Genomic DNA, 21889 nt, shown 5'->3' on the forward strand with positions numbered 1-21889 from the left:
GTAAATTTACATATCGTTTATTGCTTGTTAAAAGGAAGACATTTCAAATAGCTAGTCAGACTGTAACTCTAAAAGACTAAATGTCCAATTTTGTGTTAGAAGGTCAGACATGTAAATGCTGTTAAGCCGTAGAACTTTTCAAACTAATCAGAGCTTTTGCTTGTTAGGTTTATGTCTTTAGAACATGCTTTTTTCCCATTACTTTTTTACAGTGTGACTTTGATTTTTGCCCATACAGGATACAATTGCATTCAATTGATGGCTATCATGGAGCATGCGTACTATGCCAGTTTTGGGTATCAAATAACAAGCTTTTTTGCAGCTTCAAGGTAAAATACAAGTCTTTAATTATATTGATTTTATTTTGGCCAAAAGTGTAAATAAAATGAATTTTAACATTTTACATATTATTTTGTATCCCATTTTATGTCTAATAAACTCAATAGAAGCTAGTTTTTTTTTAATTGTAAAGATACTGTACAGAGGGGTTACAGTTACATGAGTAAGGTAATAAGTACATTTCCTATCAAGCATTGTTATCTCCTCCTTTGTTTTTCCCCTACCATCCCTTCCCTTATCACCTCCCCAACTCCTCCCACCACCCCTGAAATTGTAAAGTTTGTTTTCAATACAGTGTCTTGTACATCTCATTATTACAATGGCTCAACCTGTATCCTTGTTTCAGCATTTTGTTATTTCCCTTCCTCTCCCCAAATTAGAAAAATGTGTATACAAGATAAGGGCACAGGACTGGGAAGGTGAAGGTGGCTCAGTGGTAGAGCACATGCCTTGCATGCATGAGGCCCTGGGTTTGATTCCTCAGCACCACATAAGCAGAAAAAAAAAAGCTGGAAGTGGTGCTGTGGCTCAAGTGGTAGAGTGCTAGCCTTGAGCTGAAGAGCTGAGGGACAGCGCCCAGGCCCAGAGTTCAGGCCCCATGACTGGACCCCCCCAAAAAAAAAAAAAGATGAGGGCACAGGAATCAAATACAGTGAAAACAGGAGTTATAACATGGGGAAAGAACATACAAAAGAAACAAAAAAAATCACATAGTACATTAAAAACAACAGCAGCAACCAAGATAAAATGTGTTGTGTTCCTATCTTGGGGTTCATCTTATATGGTCATATGTACATAGGTTTTGACCTTTTCTGCTTGAAGCTAGACATTTTCTTATACCAAGTTTATAAGACTCTCTCCATTCTCTAGCTTAGAGATTGGCCCTGATTTAGTATCACTTTTCATGGTATAACTTCTAATAAATAATTCTCTCAAAAAACAGTAATCATTTGTGTACCTGCAGAAACATTTATATGTTTTGAGACCCATGATTTAGTCAGAAAATTTTGTCTTACGGAAACCATTATTGAAACAGCTCATACCATTTTGTGGAGAGATTGACCCAAGTACAAACTTCACTAAAAAAATGCTTGATAAAGATCTGAGTCTCTAGGGCAGAAGGATCTGAGAAGCCCTTTGCTGTTATTGCAGAGTTGTTCATATGTGACAACAAACTCAACAAATCCAGCATTGTTTTGTAGATACAGTATGATGTAGGCATTACTTCACATATGGTTTAGTATACACACTAATCCAGTAATCATATATACTATGATTTCTACTGGTACAGAAAATTTTGTTACAATATTATGAAGTTAGATGTTTGTCCAGTTTAGATTAGATCTGAACCAATATTAGAAGTGAGATCCAAAACATGATTATATTAGCTGGAGGAAAGAAAAGGTAGGTCTTTTCAATAACATTTCAGATAGAAAAAAGATACCTAAGTAGTTATCTAATTATCTTTTTAAATCCTTGTTGTCCAAATTCTACACTTGTGTTCTTTCTTGAATTCTTTACTACAGACAACCTGTCTGTTTTCCAAAAATGTTTTTCTTGGGGACACTGATGACTTTCACAATTCAAATATAATAAGCACAGCTTATATGAATGATTAACACTATTTAGCACAATTGTCTTCCTTAATGTTTTTTCTGTACTTGGCATCTTGAACATTATAATGACTTTTTATATTGCCCAGCCTACTGGTTCTTATTCTTTATTTCCTTTGCTCTCCTTCAGCTTCTTTTGCACTTAATATTGGACCTTCCATAACTCAATCCTTGTTTCCATTCTGTTCTGTGTGCATCCATACTTAGAGCTTTAGGATACTCTCTAAGCCACCTCCCAAATTTAAGTTTCCAGTCCTGATTCATGTGTGTGTGTGTGTGTGTGTGTGTGTGTGTGTGTGTGTGTGTGTGTGTGTGTGTGTGTGTGTGAGATAGCTAATGCATATCTTCAATACAGTATGTCCCAAATTGAATTCTTTATCTTATTTTCTAATCTGCATTTTCTTTAGTTCAACAAATAATGTTTTCATCTTCTAATTGTACAAACCAAAATCTTGGCATTATACTTTGTATTCCATTTCAGTATCTACACTCTAGCATAAAACCCCACCATCTGCTACTTCAGATTATATCCCAGATCTGGCTATCCACCTGCCCTTACTACTACTACCCAAGTACAATTTTCTGTTCTTTTACCTGGTTATTTCAGTAGCTCTATTTGGTCTTTGGTTTTTCTTGTACTAGTTCTTCTTTGCTGTCACACCCTCAGTTCGAATGTCTGTTTTCTGCACCATGACCAGAGTAACAATTTTAAGGTGAAAACCATAGCAATGTCTTTTTTCAGAACTGTGTCTCTTATGGATGGAAAGCTATAAGTCTAATATTGGCTCTGAAGTTTGCATTGATCTGGGTCTTGTAAAGCTTTATAGATTCACATCTTTCCTTCTTGACCACTCTACTCCAGCTCCTCTATCCTGGTGGCTGTTCTTCAAGTGCTCTTAGCTTATTCCTTCCCCTGTACACTGTACCTGCTATTCCTTCTTCTCTAATATTCCTTGAGCTATACTTATCCCTTTCTTTTCTTGCCTTACTCTTTGTGTTTTACTCAAATATTGCCTTTTCTCTGAAACTCTCTAGTGAATCTATTTAAAATAGAATACCTCACTTTTATGTTTTGTTTTAGTTTTTTGTGCCAGTCTTGGGGCGTTCACTCCAGGCATGACCACTATCTTTGAGCTTTTACACACAAGGTCAGCACTCTACTACTACAGCTCTACTTAGGGCTGCTTGGTGATTAACTGAAGATAAGACTCTCATACGCTGTTCTGCTTGGGTTGACTTTGAACCACAATCCTCTGCTCTCAGTTTCCTGAGTAGTCAGGATTATAGGTATGAGCCACCAGCATCCAGAAGCTTGCCTTTCTACTAGGTTTTTCCCTCTTTGGCACTATTAATTCTGTGTATTATTTCATATATTTTGCTCATTTGTCTCCTAATAATAATATACATTTCACAAGAACAGTGATACTTATATTGCTTATTGCTGAATCTTCAGAAAACAGGAAAATTTATGTCTCATGGTATGTAATTCACGAAGCATTTATAAACAAATGGGGGTGTTGGAAATGTTGCTCAGGTAGTAGAGTGCCAGCCAATGAGGAAAAGCATCAGATACCCAGTTAAATTCCAGTCTCAGAAAGAAAGAGAGGGAGGGGAAAGAAGGAAAAAAGGAAGGAAGGAGCTGGGTGCTGGTGGCTCAAGGCTGTAATACTAACTAATCAGGAGGCTGAGATCTGAAGATGATGATTCAAAGCCAGCCCGGACAGGAAAAGCCATGAAACTCTAATTTCCAATAAGCCACCAGAAAACCAGAAGTGGTGCTGTGGTTCAGGTGGTAGAGCCCTAGTCTTGAGCTGAAGAGCTGAAGGACAGCGCCTAGGCCCAGAGTTCAAGTCCCATGACTGGCCAAAAAATAAAAAATAAAAACAAGGAAGGAAGAAAGCAAAGAAGGAAAGGAGAGAGGGAGCAAGGGAGTGAAGGAGAAAGGAAGAAGGAAGGAAGGAAGGAAGGAAGGAAGGAAGGAAGGGAGGGAGGGAGGGAGTCAGGGAGGGAAGGAGGAAGGAAGGAAGGAAGGAAGGAAGGAAGGAATGAAAAGAAGAAGGAAGGAGGGAAGGAAGGAGTGAAACTTTAAGGTTACTCATTTATTGAATATGTAGTTAAGTAAGTAGAAACAAAGGGTATGTGGTTGAAATAAAAAGAGAATTGTAAAATCTTATAAGACAAGATAATATTATTGAAAGTTGCCAGAAAGTAGAGTGTGCATTTGGTTGTAATAAGAACTTTATCCGGATGATCAGAGCCCTGTATAGTTTGTAGTAGTAGAGGATGTCAGGACTTTTTTTTTACATTTTGAAAATAGAGCTCCTGCTGCTAGGTAGAGTACCCCATCAGGAGACTTGCTTTTTACTAAGTACTTCATGGTTTCACACAGGAGCACACTGTGACAAGCCCCTGCTGGCAAGGAGCATTCTAGTGAGGTAGAGCCATAAACAATTAAGAAGGAGAGTAATTATTTAAGGGGCAGAGTTGATATAGGGACAGCTTTAGTGTGTGGAGATTTTACATAAGATAAATAGAAACCTTGTTGATTTTTTTTTTTATTACATGTAGATGAGGAGACTTATTTTTGCCTATACTGGGGTTTGAACATAGGGATTTGTACACGCCAAGCAAGGAGTCTTCCTTTTGGGCCACATTTCCAGCCCTTGTTTGCTTTTGTTATTTTTGTTACTTTTCATCCATTTGCCCAGACTGTGATTCTCTTAAGTATGCTTCTTACACAGCTGAGATGTTAAGGGTGTACTACCATGCCTAGCTTGTTCTTTGGGATAAGGTCTCACTAACATTTTTTGCCTAGGCTTAGCCACCAACAATCGTCCTTCTGCCTTCTCTTCCCAATGAGCTGGTATTATAGGCCTAAACCCAAATACCAAGCCAGCTACTGCTTTTAACTTATATAAGTATACATGTGAGCTCCCCAACTTTTCTGTTTGGGTGGTGACACACACGGCCCTTCTTTTGGCCCATGATTACACAAAGGCATTGCAGTTTGGGAACAGGTACAGCAAGTATGTTCTTAATCCAAAAACTGGATCCTATCTCAACCTCATATGTCCAAAGGGATGGGCAAACAGATGAGTATGAATAGCCATGATTGGTTTCCATTTGAGTTGAAAACCAGCAGGTTGAAGGATAGCAAAGCAGAGTTAGACATTTTTTATAGTCTCAAGTGAGAAATTTTAGAATATAAATCTTCAGTGAATACCTTGATTTAAAGTATTAGTTTTAGTATTTTTAAATTTGCTTAATAGCACATGGAGCTTTGAGTTGTATGTAAATAGCCTATAAAGTTGTATTTGCTTATTTAAAACATTTAATACTGTGCTGAGCAAAATCACTTTATGTAAATGTAATTGGCTATTTGCTTTACATGTGATATACATTTTTTTTCCTGTTTTCTTTACATTTAGTCGTTTTGGAACACCTGAAGAGCTAAAAGAACTTATTGACACAGCCCATTCAATGGGTATTGTAGTCCTCTTAGATATGGTACACAGCCATGCTTCAAAAAATTCAGAAGATGGATTGAATATGTTCGATGGGACCGATTCCTGTTACTTTCATTCAGGACCTAGAGGAACCCACAAACTTTGGGATAGCAGATTGTTTATCTACTCCAGGTAGGAATGTACACAACAGAAAGTTTCTGTACTTATTTATTTATATATAAGTCTGCTTAAATGAATTTAACTAAATTCACTGTATGTATATCCTTGCTATTAGTATTTAACATTCTCAATTTTTTTTAAATTATATGTGCACTTGTGGTTTCCATTGGACAATTCCTTTCTCTCTCTGTCTTCCTTTCCCCTCCCCCCCCCCTTTTGCTGGTCCTGGGGCTTGAACTTAGGGCTTAGTCTCTGTCCCTGAGGCAATCTGTGCTCAAGGATAGCTCTCTACCACAATGCTACTTCTGGCTTTTTTTGAAAAATTTATGAGAGGTAAGAGTCTCATGGACTTCCCTGCCCTGTCTGGCCTTGAACCATGATCCTCAGATCTCAGCCTCATGAGTAGCTAGGATTACAGGTGTGGGCCATTGGCACCTGGCTTCTATTTTTAATTATTATATTTAAGTAGTTGTTCATAGGAGTTTGCCATTTAACAAAAGCTTATGAATATAATGCATCTTGATCAATGTCACCCCTTTCAACAGTCTCACCCATCCCTCCTAACACCCCTCCCTTCACTTTTCTTAAATTTGTAGGATATACATTGAATTCTTGACTGTATCTCCCCTCTTTTTTTCTATTCTTCTGCCTTTTTTTCTGTGACACCCCCTGCCCCAACTCACCCTTTTACGTGCCTGTTTTCTGGTATTCATTCTGTTGAACTTTGATTTTGCCTTTTAAAGGAATTACTCTATTGGAGTTTTCCCTTGTATCTACCATAATTCAATTAATACATACATGTCCACACACACACACATGCTACCTAATGTATTTAGTTATTGGTTTGTAAGTTGATTCTAGCTTCTACATATGAGAGAAAGCATGCAACCTTTCTCTCTCTGGGCCTGGCTTAGTTCACTTAACATAATGGTTTTCAAGTCTTTCTATTTCTTTACAACTGGTACAACATTATTTTTTTCTAATGGTTGATTAAAATGCCATTGTGTATGTACATTTTCTTTTTGTATTGTAAAGGTGATATACAGAAGGGTTACAGTTCCATATGTAAGGTAAATACATTTCTTTTTGAACAGTGTTACCCATTCCCTCATTTTCTGCCACTTTGCCCATCCCCTCCCCCACTCCTCTCTCCACTGAGCTGTAAAGTCCATTTCCAACATAGTATCTAGTGAGTATCACTGTCACGTTGGTTCACCCTTTGTCCCATCTTTTCTGTGATTTCCTTTCCCCTCTACAAATCAGATAAACTTACTTACAAGACAAAAGGGTCATAAACCAAGGGAAAAAAGAAGAAGAGAAAGAAATAACTGCAAATGATACATTAGAAAAACCTGTTGTTTTCATTTCTTGGAATGCATTTTGATAAGCTTCATTTGATATGGTCATTTGCACTTAGGTATTGAGCTATTGTAATCCTCTGCTACAAATATCATAGAAATATACTAGTTGTTACTTTGAGTCTTTGAGTTTCTTTGAGTCTTGCTTGCTTCATTTAATATATTTTTTTCAAGTCTTTCCATTTCTTTACGAATGTGGCAATGTCATTCTTTCTGATAGAAGCATATAATTCCATTGTGTAATATATACTTCATTATCTTGATCCATTTATCCATTGAGGAGCATCTAGGATGATTCTACCAAAAACCAGGTTACAACTATTCACTACCCAAGTATGGAATTAGCATAACTCTTTATAGCACGCAATGTAATTTTTTTACAAATTGTATATCATTCATAATATACTGATTATTTTACCATCCAAGTGCTTTAATCCTATCATGTTTTATATCTACAACACTAATTTATCACTTCCATTTAATAGTAGGAAAAAATCCAAATTGTTATTAGCAGGACATTTTAGAAGATTACACTGTTGTTTTAATAATGCTATAACCCTGATTGAAATTAATTTATTAATTTTAATAACTAGTCAATAATTGATTAATAAATTAACAATAAATAACAATTATCAGTAATACTATAGTACATTTTTATTTGTATGTACTCTATATCTTTTTTAAACTAAGGATCTTTTTTCCATTTTTAAAGTTTCATTTTTCAGTTGGTCCAGGCTAGCCTCCAACTCATTATGTAATCCATACTGTAAGGTTTATTATTGAGATGGTTAAAGATTAAACACACCTGTGTTCTCTTTGACCATCTAAATTCAGGGATGTTTTACCTGATTAAATTTAAATTTCAAAATGTAATACAAATTTAAAAGCAAACCCTCAGAGAAGGTACAACTAATGTTTATCTGAAGTGAAAATACATCATCATTCGTCTTTAAGCTTGTAAAACACCAAATACCTAATGTACATATGAGACATTGTAATCTGAAAATCTGAAGCCTAAAATAGTTCACAAAGTAAGACATTTTGAGTCTGAGAATGAGGAGAAGTAGAAATGTCCATTCTCCTCCTCCTGATGGAACACATTAGAAATGTAAGCATCCTAAAAATATTTTGTAAGATTAGCTTCCTGCTGCATAGGAACATAAAGGAATTCTGTGTATGTGTGTGTGTGTGTGTGTGTGTGTGTGTGTGTGTGTGTGTGTGTGTGTGTGTGTGAGTGTGTGTGAGTGTGTGTGTTTGTGTGTGTGTGTGAGAAAGAGACAGAGAGAGACAGAGAGAGAGAAAGAGAGAAAGAGAGAGTACTCAGACCCTGGGCACTGTCCCTGAGCTTTCTGGCTCAGGGCTAGTGCTCTGCCACTTGAACCATAGCTCCATTTCTGGCTTTTTGGTGGTTATTTGAGATGAGTCTCATCAACTTTCCTGTACAGGACAGCTTCGAACCTTGATCCTCAGATCTCAGCCCCCTGTAACTAGGATTACAGGTGTGAGACAGTAGTGCGTGGATTAACATAAAGGATTTTAGTTTTTTTGATTTGAGTTAGATCCTTGAAGAGCTCATTTTTTATATACAAATTTACCAGGCTCCAAAAACAGCATGCTGTGGTTGTAAGCATAATGGTATAGGACACTCAAACTGTGTAATTAATACTTTTACAATTAATTTATTTGAAATAATTTGATAATTTTCTTTCACATTTTCCATTATATGCATACCTGTACCCGTGATAGCAAAGTGTAGAAAATGTTCCAGAAAATATTTTTAGAAAACTAAGAATTCCTATTTTTCAACATAAATTTAGATATTGTATACATTAAAGACATTGTTTTGCTACACTCTTTTCTTAATGGCATGTATTACTTCATATATATTTTGGGGGTGGGTGGGTAGAGTCACTCCTGTTAGATAAAGAAACACAATAGATGATAAAAAGGTAGAGTTGGCCTGGTTCCAGACCTGACTTGACTCTGGTACAAATCCATTCATCATTCTTGTTCTCATGCTTTTTATTAATAGAGGATGCAGAATGTGGGAGTCGGTACCATGCCCTCTTTGAAGGTATTTTGTAGTTGTGTCATTTTTTTGAATACTGCTTTATATGCTATGAATTTATGACAGATAAATAGATCTTGTAATGTAGAATGCCCATAAAAAAACTATTTGACTTTGCACCATTTTGAATGAATTAAGATTCACTTCAACCTGAAAACTGAGAAGTATGAGTCACATGTTAAATTACAGACTTTTACATTTTATAACAATTATCCTATAGAACTACACCTTGTAAAGAAATATACTACATAGATGGATTTTTTGGTTATGAAATAATTCTTTATTAAAATAGCTTTATGATGCATTTTTCTGTACATTCAGTATTTATACTTACCCAACTTTTGAAAGAGAAAGAGATTATGTATGATTATTTTAAATTATTTATTATAAAAATTGAGAACATGTCTATTATAGGCACTGAGATAAAGTCAAGAATAGATTATGGCTTATTTCTCATTATGTTAGTAATCTTTCTCAGGTACATAGTTTTATCAACAGTGTGTCTTATAGTTTTAGATTATGATTGTTATTTTTATTATGTTATTTATTATGTTATTTTTATTATGTTATTTTTATTATATGCTCTGCCATATTGGCTTAATCTTCTGTAATGTAGTTTCTGTTATTTGAAATGTTACATTTGACTAATGTCTACACTTTTCAATTTTTATAGAAGTAGTTTTGTGTTTTGCTCCAAATTATGACACTGTTAACATATAGAAAATAAGTGTACAGATTGAACTTGTACAGCCCTATTCCACAAATAATTCCATAATAATTAGATTTTACAGTATATGATATGCCAGTAGTGTTGGAATTCTTTCAATTTTTGTCTCATTACTCATGTACAAATTTATTAAAGATTTACTTATGAAATTTGTATTAGATTGAGAAAGTGTCTTTTACATTTAACTCCAATTTTTATTTGCAATGGCACATGTAATTTAACACTGATTCATTGTATGCTGAAATTGCTTTTATAGTCTTGGCATTCATGATTAAAGTCCTATTCTGCTCTTTTGTTTATAGCAAGTCTTTGTTCTAATTCATAATTGGGGCATACTTCAATAAATTGTTTCATTTATTTTTTCTTCTGCTTTTTGTGTCACTGAGTTGACATAATTAGGAGTAGAAGAATCACACAACTGATATTTAGTGCTGACTGTCAGCTAGGAGTGCAGCCATGACATTAAGAGCAAGGAATTCAGTTCCTCTCTCAGAAGCACATTCCAGATACGACTTGAGCCCTCTTGAAGGATGGAATCTCAAAAACTGTATGCAGAATAGCATTTCACATGGTCTGGATCTGACAGGTGATTTAACTATCAATCAATCACAGAGTGAGGGAACAGCAACCTTGTTTTTCAATAGGAAGAACATGAAGGAACTTTTAATCTATATATTCAAATTTCCATACTTAAATTTATCAAAGATAATTAATAGTGTATTCAAAAATTCAGAAGAGGTTTATTTATTATGTATTTATTTCAGCCATATTTGTTGCATAGAGTTAAATCTGAAATAAGTCATTTTTAAGTATACTTTGTATCATAAATGTAGTAATATCCATGAAGGTAATTAGAAAGGGCTAAATGCAGACAAAATCCAATGCAAATTTTCTTTATAAATATAAATAATATACTTTTATTTATTATATCCCTATAAGCATATAAATACATAAAAACCCAATATTCTATTTTATCTTCTCCATATTGTAAGTACTCTACCTGTAATTTTGAAGGTTTTTTCCATATGCGGATGAAATCAGAAACAAAACTGTATTACATATTTTAAATACAAATTATTTTCAAACTTTACATAGGTTTGGTAATATAATAAATTGACAAATACTCATAAAATGGTATTTGGTAAAAGTGATAGTAAGTTTTAAAATTTTATGTAGAATGTTTGAAAAAAAACTATCTTATATAGTATTCCATCAGCAGAGATATGTGCTCAGTTTCATCTTATCTGTATGTCACAGCCTGTCACCATTTACAGTCTCTGATTCAAGTGCCATCATCAACATTATCAGAATTAAATCTCTCACTTTGAGTAATGCCAGAGACCCTGACTGTGCTATTTCATTACCTGCTATGAATAAATTTCCAATCAGGGACTGCCCATGTTTTAATTTTCTGTCTACTCTGTTGAACTGCCTTCTAGCTCTACTAAATTACTAATGACAGTTCATAACAGATATCGGGCTGTCCTTTCTTCAGTTTCCAAAGAGAACTTTCTGACAAAACTCACCATCCATAAGTTTTAAGAGTACCCAGAGAGAGAAGTTACAGATATAACATAGTGCTTTGGGTTTTGAATTCTATTTGATTACTCCTGTGGCATTATGTAAATGTACTTGATAAAATAACAAGTACAGATTTGTTTCAGTTTAATACCTATGCCCTAGCCATTACTAAATCCTCAAATGAGTATCTTTTCTTTGTTACAGTTTCCCTCAAAGATGCTGAGTCTTGAAGGAGGCTCATTATTTCTCCTTAAACTTCCATTTTAACATAAAATGTGTATAATTATTCTATCATGTGACAACTAGTAGACTGAAAGACTCTACTCTTCTCTTGACTTACTAGATGTTCTTCCAGAAGGAAAAGTAAAAATGCCTTTATTTCTTTAGGGTCATAACTACATGGAATAAAGTACATCTTAGTGATGATATTCTATTATTATATTTGTTTTAACCAAGCAAGACTTTTTCCCCAAATTTGAATGTGGAAGGGAATTTATGAATACGTTCCCTATTCAGATTATTCAGAGTAGATTTTTTTTTTTAATCCTAAGAGTTGGTCTGTGGTATTTTATCACATGACTTTTTTAAGTTTGTTAATAAGGTGAATTACCTTGATTTTGAATGTTAAATCAATTTTGCATCCCTAAGATAAATGCTCATAAATACAGATGCATGTATTCTAGAAAAATATATTTCTGATGTATTTATATATGCTCTTACACTGTTCTTAATGCTAAAACTTAATTTAGGGGTTATTATGCAATTAGACATTAACTAATATGCAGATGGCAAAATCATGACTCGCAAGATATTTAAAAAGTAATCATGTAGGACATGAGCAAAAACTGCTAACATTGTACTTAAGAGGGCTTTAAAGTAATACTTGGTGTATTTTGTTACAGCTTGGTTACCATTTATCTAAAATATTTGTATCAAGTGTTTTGATTTGATTATTTTTTAATTTTAGAAAATTCTCAGATATATAATGAGATAGAGGATAGTACTTGAGTCAAAATACAAATATATTTAACTTCCATACACACCTTATTCATATAACCTACAGATAACTTAGATAATATATTTGATGCCCCTTGAATTTTAACTGCAACCTGACATATGAGATCAGGTGTGGAGTTTTCCACTGTGATAATGTATTAGCACTCATATTTTGAACTATTTCAGGTTTCAGATATTTAAATTAGCAATGTTCCACTGTTATTTAATCATTAGTAAATCTGATAAAAAAAAAAAAACAGACTCAATGATATCCAAAGGATTTATTGAAAGCAGTTTGGCGCTATTTTGTGAAGTTAGAGGTACTAGAACGTGTTATTAGATATATTGGTTGGGAAACTGCTGAGCACATGTTAATCAGAACGTTTAGGAAAAATAAAAGATCTAAAAACTCAATATCTTCAGGATATTGTTGCCACTTTTACTCACAAGAAACTATGTTGGAAATGAACTTTACAACTTGGGGGAAAGGAGTTGGTGGGAGTAATAGAGGACTAACACAAGAAAGGAGGGTAACAGTTTTTGACATGAATTATACTCATTTCTTTATGTAACTGTAACCCCTCTGTTCATCACCTTTACAATAAAAATAAATAAATAAATATGCCCGGCTCTGGTGGCTCAGTAGCTACTCAGTAGGCTGAGATCCGAGGAACACAGTTCAAAGCGAGCCCGGGCAGGAAAATTTGTGAGACTCTTATCTCCAGTTAACCACCAGAAAACTGGAAATGATGCTGTGGCTCAGGTGGTAGAATGCTGGCCTTGAGCTGAAGAGCTCAGGTACAGCCTCCAGGCCCAGAGTTCAAGCCCCTCAACTGACCAGAAAAAAAATAAATACATTAGAAAAATAAATAAAATAAAAGTAAGTAAATAAATAAATTTAAAAATAATGTTGACATAACCACAAAGAGAATTACACCAGAAATAAAGAATTTGAGGGAGCAGACACTGGTGACTCAAGCTTATAATTGTAGCTACTCAGGAGGCTGAGATCTTAGGATCACAGTTCAAAACCAGCCTTCTCAGGAAAATCTGTTAAACTCTTACCTCCAATTATCCACCAGAAAACAAAGAAGTGGTACTAGGTGCCATGTCTCAAAGTGGTAGAGTGCCACCCTAGAGCAAAAGAACTCAGGGACAGTGCCTAAGCCCTGAGTTCAAGTCACATCACTGACCAGGGGAAATAAAATAAAATAAAAAACAGAGGGAAAAACATCAAAGAAATGTTTTCCTTGTGATTTTATTGTGGAAAGGATTGCAGTAGAATTTCTTTATTAAAACACATATGAATTCTTAGCACAGTTTTGGCCAAACTTTTAAAATTGTTCTAATATAAGCATGTCCTTAATACTATATTTTTAAATTAGAGTACTCCTTCCTAAGTTTCCACTTATAAATTCTACCTTATTTGCTTTGCAAAAAGCAAATTCTAGTGGCTTTATAAGACAGATTTGAACATAGTTTAAACACATATTTCAAAATAATCAGATGATAGATAAATAAACACTAACTGGTATATCATTCTTCCTTAAGCACAATAAATTCATAGAAAAATATTAGTAGCTTCAGGAAATGTTGGGTATACCATAGAAATTTTTAGTATTTTTTCACTTATACTGTTTTTTTAAAACTTTTATTTTATTATTTCTTTCCTGCTTTAAGCAGAGCCTTATTTCAACTTTATTAAGGAAAAATAGTTAAATCTACTATTTCAAAGAAAGTAGAGTTAGCTTCAAAATTCAGACAGACTAATTCTCTTTTGTAAAAGAGATTAAGAAAGTTGCTATATCAATCTAATCTGTCTGGAATTGAGTTCAAATACTAGAAATATAACTTCTTTCACAGGCTTTATGAGATTATTCAGCCTAGCAGAAAGGTTTCAATTGATGCAGAGCACAGCGCAGGGGTAAGGATTTACTGTCTTTATATAAACTTTGTTCCTGGTATTATCTGCCTCATTTATTCCCTACCAGTATAAACCTTAAATGCCCATGGGTTCTGTGAAAAAATCTTAAGAATTTGAGTTTTACACACCTATCACACTCACCTTCCCAAATCCAAACTAGCTTTAAAGTAGAACTGTTTACTTCTAGTATGAAAATACTTCACATTGTCTTAAAAACAGCTTATTATTAAGATAATAATGCTTTATAGCTTGTGAAAATGGCCTTAAGGTCTCCATTCAAGTGATAATTCCTTTAAGTCAAGAACTTTTGTGGAGTTTATAATAATAATGATATCTAGCTTTGTTTATGACCTTTTTAAACAAGCAGATAAAAAGTGAGAAAAAAATCAATTTTTTTCTTCTATTTTTATCTGCAGGCAACAGAACAACTTCTTTAAGCATGTCAATTTTCTAGAGTTTGGACTAGCAGATTTGAAGGTATAAAGAGATATTTCATGGTTTCTAGCTGAATGACTGCCTTAGTATTAGTCCAGAGATAAAAAAAATCAAACATGTTATCTGGAACATCTTATCTTCAGAACATTCAAGTACCTCCTAAATTTGAATGGAATTCTGAGATATAAAATTATTTATTTTTGAGGGTTTTTCCCTCCATTAGTGTAAATTAATGATCAGGAGTGTTTTTCTCTAACTTGTGAATTTTCCATGTGAATTTTGTATTGTGGAAATGTTGTTTTCCTTGTGTTGTCCATATTTTTTTTTTCTATATATAAGAAAAGCTACTGGCTTCTGAATTCATTCTTTTCATCTACATTTAAATATCTTCCTAAGATTAGACTTTTGCCAGTGAAACTTTTCAAAAACAGGAACAAGTTAACATTTTCCTCAAAGTGTTTTAGGAAGCGCAACAGCACAGTAGTGAGCTTTACTGAGACCAAAGCTGTTTGTAGAAAAGTAAGTCAAATAAGTCAGTTAGAAGTCCAGCCTTACCTGATTGGAAGGCATGAAAATAATCATGTAATCATGATGCTTACAAACAGAATTTTATTAAAAGTCTTTTGCATACATTTCTTGTCTAACATTGTTTCCCCCTCCATTGATTTTTCCTCCTCTCTCCCCCACAATACTCCACCCCAAGTTGTGATTTATTTCCAATGTATTTTCTTATGAGTATTGCTATTGCATTGGTTCACCCTTTGTCTTTTGTCTCATTACCTTATATATGTAACAGTAACCCCTGTGTATATCACCTTGACAACAAAATTAAACAAAGATAAAAGGAAAAGAAATAAAGAAGAAAAGAAAAAAAAAGTTTTAATTTGAATGAATTGCATGATTTACCAAGTCCCTCACCAGCAGCAGTAAATAACTTGCCTAATCTCTATGATTCTCTGTTGCCTATTTGTTATTTTTTGTCATAGTTAACAATATATGATAACCTAGATACTTTTTTTTTCTTGTCAGTCATGGGGCACTGTCTTGAGCTCTTTTTGCTCAAAGCTAGCACTGTGCCACTTTGAGCCATACCTCCACTGCTTTTTAAAAAAAATTTACTAATATATGCCTTTTAAAAACATTAATTATGTAAACAATGTTAATTGCTTCATGTTGAATATATTTTATTTAAAATAGTACTTAACTCTCTTTCCTCCATTTTTATCTGTTTCTTGTTTTACAAAATATTCACCAAAATTCTTTTGTTAGTAATACAAAATAACTTGTTACGGTTGCTTTTACTTCACAACTAAATTCAGTTTGGAAAGATATAAAAATATTCTCACCAAAATTATATTATCAAAACTATATAATATAGGGGCTGGGAAGGTGGCCTAGTGGTAGAGGGCTTACATTGCTTGTATGAAGCCCTGAGTTTGATTCCTCAGCCCCGCATAAGCAGAAAAAAACAGAAGTGGTAGAGCGCTAGCTAGCTAGCCTTGAGCTGAAGAACTGAGGGACAGTGCCCAGGCCCAGAGTTCAGGCCCCACAACCAACAAATCAAAGTGTATAATATAAAGAGTTAAAATAGTAACAATCTGATATAAGGTAAAGCGGATGATTTCTTTTTTGTTCTATGTTGGATGAATCAAGCAACTGACATTTGAATCTCAGTTTCACATATAAAGAACTCATTATGATAATGTTATGTATATGCTACAGGGCAATGTTTCCAACTGTATAAAATACAATAAGTAAAAATGTGTGGTACATGGATATAGAATGCTGTAGCATAATGGAGTTATAATTTCACATTTCTTGTTTTTTTCTTATTATTGTCTTTAACAAAGCATTTTAACAAAGCAGTTTAAGAATACAGTGTATCTTGATCAATGTCACCCTTTTCAACATTTTTACTCATCTGTCTCCTACTTAACACTTCACTCTTCTTAATTTTATAAGATATACACTGGATTCTTCACTGCATCTTCACCCTCTTCTCTTCATTTGTCCACTCCTTTTCACAGACCTCATCCTGCCCCATTTGAGTACTCATTTCCTTGTGTTTTATTTTGCTGAACTTTGATTTTGCCTTTGTAAAGAATTACACAATTTGAAATTTCCCTTGAATCTACCATATTTCAGTTAACACACTTGTATATACTTGGATATACAACACATTTACTTTTAGGTTTATAAGCTAAATTTAAGCTTATCCATATAAGGGAAAACATGGGTCCTTTGTCTCTCAGGGTCAGACCTACTTCATTGAATGTAATTTTTTCCAGGCATTTCCTAATAGTACACTATCATTCTTTGTAATCAATGAGTAAAATACCATTGTGTATTTTCAGATTTTTAATTAAGAATATAGTAAGGACACAGCAGCTAGTAGGTAACAGGCTGTCCAAAACAAACAGGCCCTGACCAAGGTAGCTGTCATTAATCAAGTACTGTCAACTATTTCTAGGTGAAAATATGGACTGTAAAGCACTTTTCACTTAAATTAAAATCCCCACTTTTAAATAAAATTACCTTAGTTTTAAATGCCCCAATAAAACAAAATTTAGGTTTATTGAGGATGTCTGCACTGTTAATAAACAGTAGCTTTTGATTTTTTTTTTTTTGTGTGTCGGTTATGGGACTTGAACTCTGGGCCTCGGGGCTATCCCTCAGCTCTTCAGCTCAAGGCCAGAGCTCTACCACTTGAGCCACAGCATCACCTCAGTTTTCTGAGTGGCTTATTGGAGATAAGAGTCTCACAGAGTTTCCTGCTTTGACTGGTTTTGAACCCTGATCCTCAGATCTGAGCCTCCTGAGTAGCTAGGATTACAGGCGTGAACCACCCACACCTGGCTAACTTTTAACATCTTATATTGAAGTTGTAATTGCACAAATTGTAAATATAGTACTGAACCTGTCTAGAAGATACAGAATGGGTATAAGCCTACATTCACCACTCACTAGCAGTAAGATAGTAAACTACTTATTTTCAAACGTTGAATTCTTTCTATGTAAAATAAGATTATCACTTGTCTTCCTTCTAAGGTTGTGAAGATTCATTAACATACTTTTCCCAATATCTTATTTATAGTTGTGGTAATTGTGATCATCATCATCATTATAATACCATTTTCATAATCATCTTCTGAGAAAATTTATTAGCTTACTCCTCTGAAACAAAAAGGATAGAAACAACAATTTTGCATGAGCTAGTATATGTGCCATAATAATTATGGCTCTTTGTGTATTATGGTCTAATACTATTGTGGGGGGGGATGGAGGGGTGGGATTTGAACACAGGACCTGGACATTGTCTCTTAGCTTTTTGCTCAAGACTGAAGTTCTGTGTTGTTTGCTACACCTTCACTTCCAGCTTTTTCCTGGTTAATTGGAGTTGAGTGTTTCATAGGATTTTCTGCCTGGGCTGCCTTCAAATAATGATCCTCAGATCTCAGCCACCTGAGTAGCTAAGACTAGAGGCATGAGATACCAAAACCTGGCTTATACTAATTTTTGTTAAAGCAAGCTAACCTGTTTTGTTTGTTCATTTCTTTCTTTGTTTTTAATGGAAGTGCAAGTTGCCAAAATGACAGATTATAATCAACAGCTAACAGAATTGAGATGTCACCTCTGAGAATAACAGTAAAGAGCAAATAGCTACCAAGGTCAGAAAGCAGAACTGAAAGCACAGCAATGTCAGGCCACTTAGGTGCAGTAGCGAACAGGTCTGTACACTTAAGTGTCCCTCTGGGCATCATTAGCCTGCACTGTGTTGTAATAATTGATCATAATAAGCCTGAATCATTAAAAAAAAGCTTCAAATTATGTTCACAATTTATATTTAAGTTGTCAAGAAAAAACAAAATGTTAACTTCAAAGTATTTCTGGTAAAAGTGATAAATTTTTAAAGGTTGTGTTAATAATTGAAAATGAGCTATCATCTATTCTTGTTCTCTGTCCTTCCCCTACTGCTCCCCACATCTGAACCCAGGACATTACACATACTAGGCCAGTGCTCTTACACTGAGCTATATTCCCAGGCCTGTTAACTGCTTTGCAGTGAGGATTACTTTGAAATCTTACTTGTGTATATACTTTATTCTGCATTAGTCTTTAAAAACAAATAAACTTACTATCTTTATTTAATAGAAATAATCTTTTAAATGTTTTAAATTACCAAAAGTGTTGTTTGTAAGTTTGTTTTTTTGTTTTTGTTTTTGTTTGGTCATGGTGTTTGAACTCTGGGCCTTGGCACTGTCTCCCTCAGCTCTTAGCTCAAGGCTTGAGCCACAATACCACTTCTGGTTTTCTGGTGGTTAATTGGAGATAAGAGTCTCAAGGACTTACCTGCCTAGGTTGGCTTTGGTCCTTAATCCTCAGCTCTCAGTCCCCTGAGTAGCTAGGATTATAGGCGTGAGCCACCAGTGCCAAGCTTTATTTGGTATTTTAGTCAGAGAATCTCTGATACATATCTTAGGGTGCTACTACTCTCCCATGTAAAATTCCTTCTTAAGTTTGAGCCTAAACTCATACTTCCTGGAATGTTTGTCCTTGATATTTTCTTTTTATTCTTTGTTTACTAGCTAAATCAATAGTAAAAATGTGTGATTTTCTTTGCATGTGCATGTTTTAAATGTTCATGACATATTTCTTCTGATCTTATCTAAGAGACATTCCATTGATTAGTGTGCAAGTATGTATTTAATAATTACATGCTTGTTACTTGTTACTGTTCAGTTGCTCCTCCTCCTCCTTTACAAGTATGATAATAAGGTGAGTTAGGAGATGGAATGATTTTAGGTCAGGTTTGCTTTGACATTCAGGCTCTGCTGTTTCTGAGCTATTCTCTGACCCTTACTGAGAGATGTTTGTCACTTTTTAAGTCGTTTATTTCATTAAAATCCCCCAGTTTTCTTTCTTTTGATCAACTCCCAATTCTTACAATTCACATTTTAGAAAAATGAAGCTTTACTTACTGTTGTTTTTAGTACTAGAAAGCACAACCTGATTCAGTATTTATATTTTTATTCTAAAAAAACACTGCTTTGTTTAGAACAGATGGTTTTTACCAACAGCTTTTCAAAGTTTTATCGGGCAACCTTCTTTTTTCATGCACTGTTTTTGTTTGTTTATTGTTATTTTGGTCTTGTTCTCTTCTTTTCTTCCTTTCCCTCGTAGATTCCAAATATTCATTTGTTCATAAAGGTGTATGGTATTTGAAAGGCATAACTGCAAACCACAGTAATGACTAGTTCATGGTTTTTATATTACTGCTTTTCAATTTTAGCAGACATGTGATAAGTTGTCTCTACAATTTTTTGTTGTTGTTGTATTTTTTTGTTTTTTTGTCGATCGTAGAGCCTGAACTCTGGGCCTGGGTGCTGACCCTCAGCTCTTCAGCTCAAGGCTAGTGCCCTACCACTTGAGCCATAGTGCCACTTCCCACTTTTTTCTGCTTTCTGTGTGCTGAGGAATCGAACCCAGGGCCTCATGCATGTGAGGCAAGCACTCTACTACTGAGCCAGCTTCCCAGCCCTGTCTCTACATTTTTTAATTCAAACATATAAATTCAAATTTCTACAAGGAATCTAAGTATAAAAGATCATACCAATAGAAAAATAAAACTCACTCAAGACCAAATACTTTGAGGAAAAGTAATTCTTCGTCATCTCTGAATTGATAATGACCTGAGATTACCTCTCATTAATGCAGCCATAGAACATTCTGTATATTCTGTTTTACTTCTGTGCTTCTTTCTCCTTCATCCTCACATACTCTAACACAAGGGAAAGCAAGTTTCCGAGGCAGGGAATGATTTGTGTTTGTGTCAGAAAAAGTATAGCTGTGGTTTGCTATCATGGTTCTCTTCTTTGTCTTCTCTATATTTGGCTTTCCCCCTGCTGTGCTGAAGATTTTCACTTGTATTAAAAACCCGCTGGTGTCTAGGAAGTTATCTTAAGAAACAAACCTTTGAAGCTATTTGAGCACAAACCTAGGTAGTTCAGAGATACTGGGAACAACTCAGAGTAAAACTTAGTTCTTTATGCAGGCTGTATTAACATCTTGTAGAAGATGGCATTCAGATTCATTTTTTAAAAATGTAAGTTCTTACATTTCAACTCCTTGTAGATAGGAATTAGCTCATATAAATATCAACTAGAGTGTAATTTCCCACCATTTTATGCGTGTGTTGTATGCATTTTATTTGTATGCATATCACATCCTAAAATCCAAATGTTTGTTAATTACATATATAGGTGATTTAATAGTTTGTTACTGTTAACACAATCAAGTTTGTAGCTAATTCAGTGATTTTTGTTCTCAATTGCACAAATAAGACACTTAGCTTTAAAGATATGCATGAAAAAAGAGTTCTATATTACATGTATACAAAATACCTTGAAAAATGGATGTGTATCTGTGTATCTGTAAGTATATATGTATGTAAATATGTTGTATGTATGTATGAATGTATCTATCAATCTATTTATGTATGGTTGTGTAAAACTTTGGTGAAGTCTGTATTTTAGAGTGAATGTTACATATTGGTAGTGTGATGTTTTATTGTTTTCTGTTTTGATGAGCCTGGGGCTTGAACTCAGGGCCTAAGCATTGTCTTTTGAGTATTTTTACTCAAGCCTCGATCTCTAACCCTTGAGGAACAGCTCCATTTTCAGCTTCTTGGTTGTTAATTGAGATAAGTGTCTCATAGACTGTCCTACCCAGACTGGCTTTGAACTACAATTCTACAGACATCAAAAAATGATAATAACTAAATGAAGCTGGCAACTGGTGGTTCATGCCTGTAATCCTACCTACTTTGGTGGCTGAGATCTGAGGATTGTGGTTCAAAGCCGGCCGGAGCAATTAACCACCAGAAAACTGGAAGTAACACTGTAGCTCAAAGTGTTAGAGTGCTAGCCTTGAGCAAAAAAGCTCCCTGAGTGTAATTCCCAGCACCACTTTTGGCTTTTTCCTTTTATATGTTGGTGAGGAATCAAACTCAGGGGTCTGTGCATGCTAGGCAAGCACTCTACCACTAAGCCGCATTCCCAGCCCTACAGTAAATATATATTTTAAAAAAGATGGATGATGATTGTTTGGGGTTTGTTTGCTTTTTACTGGTAATCATGCATCTCACTGCTCTTTTCTCAAAATATTTTCTTTAATTTTTCATTTATTCTTGATTTTACTAATTTAATCTTTGCACAGATTATTTTTATCATTCTTCTTCAAGGAAGTATTTGTAGGTGATGCCATAGTTATATGGATTTCAGTC

General features: G+C 34.4%; 1 protein-coding gene across 2 annotated transcripts in view; it reads left to right on the plus strand.

The window, feature by feature from the left end:
- Positions 1–21889, plus strand: part of Gbe1 (1,4-alpha-glucan branching enzyme 1) — a 210857-nt gene that overhangs the window by 106073 nt on the left and 82895 nt on the right. For both annotated transcript variants that reach the window (XM_070030451.1, XM_070030450.1), the window contains exons 6-7: positions 239–329; positions 5381–5590. In XM_070030451.1, the coding sequence (XP_069886552.1) occupies positions 239–329; positions 5381–5590 (301 nt within the window). The remainder of the gene's footprint in view (positions 1–238; positions 330–5380; positions 5591–21889) is intronic.

The sequence above is a fragment of the Dipodomys merriami genome, unplaced genomic scaffold, assembly GCF_024711535.1.
Source record: "Dipodomys merriami isolate MVZ:Mamm:240054 unplaced genomic scaffold, mDipMer1.0.p SCAF_2, whole genome shotgun sequence".
In the NCBI taxonomy this organism is placed as follows: domain Eukaryota; kingdom Metazoa; phylum Chordata; class Mammalia; order Rodentia; family Heteromyidae; genus Dipodomys; species Dipodomys merriami.